General features: G+C 57.5%; 1 protein-coding gene across 1 annotated transcript; it reads right to left on the bottom strand.

Moving 5' to 3' along the window:
- Nucleotides 1-950: 950 nt before the first annotated feature.
- On the bottom strand, nucleotides 951-6,140 carry ZIC2 (Zic family member 2). Its single transcript, XM_059041969.2, has 3 exons — nucleotides 4,488-6,140; nucleotides 2,542-2,705; nucleotides 951-2,366 (listed from the first exon to the last, which is right to left on the bottom strand). The coding sequence occupies exons 1-3, from the start codon at nucleotides 5,557-5,559 to the stop codon at nucleotides 1,998-2,000; spliced, it is 1,605 nt and encodes a 534-aa protein (XP_058897952.1). The 5' UTR covers nucleotides 5,560-6,140; the 3' UTR covers nucleotides 951-1,997.
- Nucleotides 6,141-6,750: the final 610 nt, after the last annotated feature.

The following is a 6,750-nucleotide window of genomic DNA, read 5'->3' as shown; positions in this document are numbered from 1 at the left end:
CCTCATTCCTACCCTTTGATTATTAAAATTATTTTTCCCTTCTTCCTTAGAGCATCTTGTTTGAAAGCTCTGTTAAACTCTTGCAGGGTAGGGGAGCGAGGCTGCAGACCTTAGAGAAAGCTGGTGGTCTGACCTTTGCCTCACTCACCTCCACCTGGCCATTTTCGTCTTTGTAGCTTATTCTATTGGATTTCACTGAATTCTTGAAGAGGTTCTCTTTTCATTTGGGGCCGATGGTTTGTTGCTTTCCTAAACCAAATGTAGTCTATTTGTCACCTTCCTCCCTTGAACATCGTGCTTATTGGTGAGCAGCGGATGGGCCGATAAGCAGGATTTCTTGAGCAAGCTCTCTGTTTAAAATTTCAAGAAGAAAACTTTTAGTAGAAAGGGGCCCTTAAACTATAATCATTGAGCCAAGTTCAAAAACAAAGTAGTCAGCTCAGTTTTAAACGTGCAATTAAAAATAACTGTACCTCAGCTCTTCAGAGGGAGGGAAAGGAAAGGGGGTAGGGGAAGAGGGAAAACAAAGAATAAGGAAATGTTTAGTGCTCTTAAATCCAGTCCAAATAGCTGAAAGAAAGGCATTCCCCTCAGATAATGGAGCCATTAGAAACCCTGAAGGTTCCTGCCTCCATTCCTTACAGGGGATTTCCAAAAATTTAATTCACTCTCAGCTACGACACAAAGGACAGAGAAAATAATTTTGAGACTTTCTGCCAAAGGGGTAGTTTGGCCCAGTTTCTAGCATACACCTTCCTCCCCAGAATGCGGGGTGGTGCCTCCCATTCAATCAGGCAGCTGATCCAGAGCCATGTCAGCCCTCAGCTGCCTCCCCCCCCCGTTTCCTTGAATCAGTTTGCTAGAAAAAAATAGTATGGTCATGCAGTTTCAACACATTTTATTATATTTCTGTATGCATTACTCTCAAAACATATCACAAGAAATGATCAAACCACTTAAAACCTTCAAATAAAAAATCTGAAACAGTTTATGCCCACAATTGTACATATTTATAGTTAAGAAACATTCTTTATAAATATTGTTTCCTCTGTAGCAAGTTAATACCATAATTTAATTACAAATGGATAAATATGGTAACGGGTATTTACAGAAGGAAGGGTGTTATTACGGAAAAAACTAATAACGGCACGACGTTTATTCCCCCCCCCCACCAAAATCTTTCATACAGGAACTAACAAATTGAACTTGCAAACGCACTAAAACATCACATGTAAACCCAGCTAACAGAAAAATACATTCACAAGCGTTGGTGGTGGTGATGTGTATGTGAGCGCTGTGGATCAGCATGTTGAAGAAACAGAAGGGAGACTTTGGCACGGCTTGTTTTTTCCAGTCTATAGTTGCATGAAGTTTACAATCAAGTTGCCTTATAAAAAGGAACACAATATTCAATACCACAATACAAAATAAACCATTTTCTTCCACATTACTTAAAAAGAAACCGGGGAAACTAAAAAGAGAAAAGAAAAAGCCCATCGCTTGGGGAAGGGAAGGGAAGGGAAGGGAAGAAAGTCAGGAAGAACGCAATACAGAGAATTACAAATGGACAAACTTCTATACACCAAGAAGCCATTAAAAGCACGTCGGAGAAGGAAGGAGGAGTCCGCTATGTACACAGTTTGTCAGAAGCCTGGGAAAGGGGCGGGAAGGAAAGCGCGCATGGGGGAAGGCATGGGGGGTTTGGTTCAATTTTTTTATGGTTTTTTAAATTTTTTTATTTCTTATTTTATATTTTTAGCTTCAGAGACTCCGGAAGGGGTCTTTTTGCTTTTCATGCCTAGATTAGATTTAGAAAAAAACAAAATCAAAAAAACCCAAAACTTTAAAAAATCCTTCTGCTGGTAAAATCGTTTTCATCATCATAAAAATCAGATTCATAATTTTAACAACACGGTCGCAGGGTGCCCTGGGCGATCGCCACCGGAGGCCCGCCGCGCCAGGGTGGGGACCGGGAGAGGGAGAGAGGCCCCGGCCTCTCACACGTACCATTCATTGAAGTTGGAGGAGAGCCCGCTGTGGCCTCCGGCCGCCCCGCTGCCCCCGCCAGAGCCGCCGCCGCCGCCGCCGCCGCCGCCCCCGCCCGCCCCGCCGCCGCCCCCGCCCCCGCCGCCTCCACCGGAGCCTCCGCCCGCGCCGCCGCCGCCCGAGCCTCCGCCCCGATGCACCGCGGACACCGCCGCCGCCGCCGCCGCCGCTGCAGCCGCCGCCGCCGCCGCCGCCGGGGAGAGGTTGGAGCTGCTCTGGGGCTCGGCGCTGGGGGACACCAGCCCCGGGGGCGTGGACGACTCGTAGCCGGAGCTGGCGGCAGGGGAGGACTCGGAGCCCTGCGGGGAGGACTCATGGACCTTCAAGACAAAAGCCGGGAGGGGAGACCAAAGGGGACTGGGTGTGAGTGCAGCTGCTGTGGGGCCGGGCCCCCGGGAGGAGCACCCCCAGAAATGCCCCCCCCCCGCGGCCCCGGGGAACCCTCGCCTTCCCGGGCCGGCCACCTCGCCCTCCTCCCGGCCTCCCCGGTGGTACCTTCATGTGTTTCCGCAGCGAGCTGGGGTGCGTGTAGGACTTGTCGCACATCTTGCACAGATAGGGCTTATCGGAGGTGTGGACGTGCATATGCTTCTTCCTGTCGCTGCTGTTGGCGAAGCGCCGGTCGCAGCCCTCGAACTCACACTGGAAAGGCTTCTCCCCTGTGGACACGAACATGGGACGCTTGCTGCCGACGCCCAGAGCCCCCCGGGACCCCCACCCCACCCCGGAGGGGACCAGGCCTCCGGGAGGAGGGAAGAGGGGCGATAAGGGCCTGGCTTCCTTAAACAAGGCGGACCCCTCTGTGGCAGAACCAAGACGAAATTAACTGCCTTCCCACCTGACAGTCGTCCTCATTGATTTCGTATTTTACTTTTCTTCCAGGCTGACCCGCATTTCCTCAAATTTATGACGAATGTGGGGTAGCACCCCACTCCTGCCTGCCTTTCTATAGGGCTTCTTGGATTCGCAGCTTCTAACGAGTTGGTCTCGCCCTGGAGAAGCTGTTATTATGACAAAATATTTGGGGCATTATCAGAATCACACAGGCTGCTGGGCTGCTGTCGGCTTCTCTCTGGGGCCAGTAGGCAATTATGTTTGGAGTTGCTGTGTGTTGTTTGGGGACTGTGCTGTGGATAGTGAGTGAGCCAGTATTTTTCGTCCAAAATTCTGCAACTTGAATTAACCATAATCCTAGGCTCAATTCCAGTCTTTTTAAAGAGAAGTTGGGAAAGAGACAAGTATCAGAGGTAAGGCAGCACCTGGCGATTGCAGAGAGGCACAGGCTGGGCAGTGGGTGTGGGGGGAATCCGCAAAGGCTTTCAGAATCTCCCTGTTTAATTTTCTGGCGGTCCCTGCATCCTGTTGCCAGAATTCCAAATGCTTGGAGTCATTTAGAGGTGTGAGAACTCAAACATTGTTCCCCTTGGAAAGGGGATCATTTAACGTTAAATTCCATTAGCACCTAAATTGTTTTTTAAAGACATCCGCTCAGACGCAGGACTCGAAAGCGAGCACTTCATGCAAATAGATTTCTCAAATTTTAAACCTTGTTAAAAGCTTGTCTCGCACCTCGGCTCCCTCCCTTCCCGGAAGAGAACAATAGGCCGCTGGCGCATCCCCACTTCGGAGTAAATATTGACGGGGGAAGTTGCTAAAACATTTGGCTTTCTTTTAGGAAATCGTCTGGCACGATTTCGGCTGGGACCTGGTCATAGATGAATAATCTATGAGGCGAGAGGCGCGTTCTTTCTCGGCTCCCTCTTCTCACGCGGTTTTGCCCCGCGGGGCCTCGCTGCCCCGGGCTCTTGCTGACCCGGTTGTCGGTCCAAGTTTGGAATCTCAGAGGGTGCCCATTAGACAATTTCACAAACTGCTGTGAACCCACCGTAGAGCCCCGCGACCCACCTCGAGATGGGCTTTAAAAACGAGAAACGCTTTACAGCTTCGGCTCACACCAGACTCATCTTTAATGGGAAACAGTCCGGGTAAGGACGTTTGGACCCCGAGTAAAAGAAGTGGGAAAACACACAAGCCAGTCAAACGCAGACACACACCCGGAGCAGAAAAGCACATTCAGACAAGCTGGCAGAATCCTCTCTAGGCTCGATTCCCGGACACCAAGTTGGAGAGCAGTTTTATTTTATGCGTTCTATTTAGGACGGAAAATATTAACCGGGGCTGAGCAGACCAAGCAACTGCATCACCCAAAGCATACCTTTGATGTTACCGTGACCATTTAAAACCCAATTTCCGCACATGGAAAAACCCAACCCAACAATATTCTTTCATTCTCCAACAAAAACAAGCTGCTGGCTCTCTCGCACACACAAAAACATCTCCCATCCCAGGGCCGGGGCTGGCGGTCGGCGCGTTTCTCCCAGCCAACCAACCACGGCCTCTCTTCCCCTCTACGCCCCGTCCCTGTCCCGACCCGCGGTTACCTGTGTGGGTCCTTTTGTGGATCTTGAGGTTCTCGGAGCGCGCGAAGACCTTGCCGCAGCCCGGGAAGGGGCAGGGGAAGGGCTTCTCGCCGGTGTGCACGCGAATGTGGTTGACCAGTTTGTATTTGGCCTTGAAGGGCTTGCCCTCGCGCGGACACTCCTCCCAGAAGCAGACGTGGTTGCTCTGCTCGGGGCCGCCGACGTGCTCCACGGAGACGTGGGTCACCAGCTCGTGCATGGTGCTGAAAGTTTTGTTGCAGCTCTTCTTGGGGTTGCTCAGCTGCTCCGGGTCGATCCACTTGCAGATGAGCTCCTGCTTGATGCACTGCTGCCGCATGTAGCGGAAAAAGGCACCAGGGTGGTGGTGGTGGTGGTGGTGGTGGGCGGCGGCCGCTGCCATGTTCATACCCATGTTCATATTCATGGGGCCGTATTGGTTGTGGAGCTGCGCCGCCGAGTAGGGGTCGGTCCGCGGGCTGGCCACCTGGCGGTACTGATCCGAGCGCCCGAACACCTCGCCGGGCAGCCCGAGGCGCATCTGCCCGTTGAGCACATTCTGCGAGCCGTGCGGCCCGTGCTGCTCCGGGAGGCCGGGAAAGAGGAGGTGGCCCTGCGCGTCCGAGTGCGCGTGGTGCAGGCCGCCGGCTCCCGGCCCGAACAGCCCATGCTGCCCGCCGCCCGGCGCCGAGTCGCCGAAGCCGCGGCTGCGGAACAGGAAGTCCCGGGTGGAGTTGAAGGGCGGCCCAGAGTAGGAGCCGACATGCGCGGCATGGGGCCCGAGCGCGGCGGCGGCGGCGGCGGCCGCGGCGGAGCCGGGGTAGGCGCCGGGGCCCTGCGACGTGAACGCCGAGCTCTGGCCGGGGGACAACTCGTGCGCGCCCGGGTTGAGCTTGAAGGCGCCCATGTGCGCGGCCGCCGAGTCCACGAAGCCGTTCTGCGCCGCCGCCAGGCTCAGTTCGCGGTCCTGCATCTCCGCGGCCGCCGCCGCCGCCGCCGCGGCCGAGTGGTGATGGTGGCGCGCGAAGCTGCCCACCCCGATGGCCGGGAACTGCGGCCCCGCGTCCAGGAGCATGGCCAGCGCGTCTGCCCTCCCCGCCGGCCCCGGCGAGCCCCGCGCCTCCTCGGCTCCAACTCCCGCCCCGCGCGCGGTACGTTCAGCGGCCGCCCGGCTCCGAGCGCAGGCGGCGGAGGTGGTGGCTGCTTCAGCCCCGGGAGCCGCGCTCCTGCGCCCGCCGCCTCCGCCGCCGCCTGGATCTGCCTCGGGCGGCCAGGCGCGGAGCGAAAGCGCGGAGAGGAAGAGGAGGCGGCGGCGGCGGAGGAGGAGGAGGAGGAGGCGCGGGAGGAGGAGGAGGAGGTGGTGGAGAAGAGTCCAAAGCCAGGCGGAGAACCAAAGTGTATTAAAGGAGCTGCGGCGGGGGCGGGCAGGGCAGGGGAGGGCGGGCGGGAGGAGGGAGCGGGAGGGAGGTGTGGGGAACTGAGCGGAGAGGGGGGTCGACGGGGGGCGAGCGCAGCGCAGCGGCCCCCACCCCTGCGCGCACTCGCGCGCGCACGCACTCACTCGCTCGCACGCCCGGCGGCCCCGGGACCCGGCAGCGCCAAGCCGCGCCTTTAGAATGAAATCACAGCAGCCGCGGGGCCAAGGTGCCGGACCGCGGCGGCCGTGCGCGGGCCAGGCAGGCTGGCGAGGCGAGGACCGAGGCGACCTCCGCGCTCGGCGCCCCGGCCCGGCGCGCCCGCGGCTCCACCTGACCGCGGCGGGGGAGCTGGGGCGGCGGACGGAGGCCGGGCGCCCTCTCCGCGGCGCTCTCTGTCGGCTGCTCCCTCCCCCGCGGCCCCAGCCGCGCCGCCCCGCGCGCGGCGGGTATTGTTCGGCTCCGCGGCCGCGGTATTTAGCCCTCCTCGTCCTCCGCGCTTGGCATTGGCTACGCCTCGTGTAGTAAACTGGCAGCGGCCACGAATTCCCCCAGATGAAGGAAGCAGCCGCGCCGCTCCCTCTTTCTTTAAGTTGTGCGGGAGGAGGAGGAGGCGGGGGAGGAGGGGAGGAGGAGGGAAGGGGGCTGTGGGAGGGGAGAAAGCAAGCAGAGGGAGGGGAGGAGGAGGGGAGGAGGAGGGGAGGAGGGGAGGAGGGGAGGCTGGGCTGAAAAACAATAACAACAATAAAAAAGTGTTCTCTAGCTCTCTCCCTCCCTCTCGCCGGTCGGCCTGGGGCACTGGATCTGGAGCGGGCGGCCGCACCCGCGAGGACCCAGCGGAGTGCGCAGCC

The sequence above is a fragment of the Kogia breviceps genome, chromosome 16, assembly GCF_026419965.1.
Source record: "Kogia breviceps isolate mKogBre1 chromosome 16, mKogBre1 haplotype 1, whole genome shotgun sequence".
NCBI classification, from domain to species: domain Eukaryota; kingdom Metazoa; phylum Chordata; class Mammalia; order Artiodactyla; family Physeteridae; genus Kogia; species Kogia breviceps.
The sequence above is the reverse complement of the archived record's forward strand: the minus strand, read 5'-3'. Positions and strand labels throughout refer to the sequence as shown.

What these genes read in the sequence shown, in the direction of transcription:
- ZIC2 (XM_059041969.2), bottom strand. Translation starts at nt 5,559, where the DNA reads ATGCTCCTGGACGCGGGGCCGCAGTTCCCGGCCATCGGGGTGGGCAGC. An exon ending in CCACAAAAGGACCCACACAG is followed by an intron (nt 2,706 to 4,487) that starts GTAACCGCGGGT and finishes TCGTGTCCACAG; the next exon opens with GGGAGAAGCCTTTCCAGTGT. An exon ending in CGCTGCGGAAACACATGAAG is followed by an intron (nt 2,367 to 2,541) that starts GTACCACCGGGG and finishes TTTGTCTTGAAG; the next exon opens with GTCCATGAGTCCTCCCCGCA.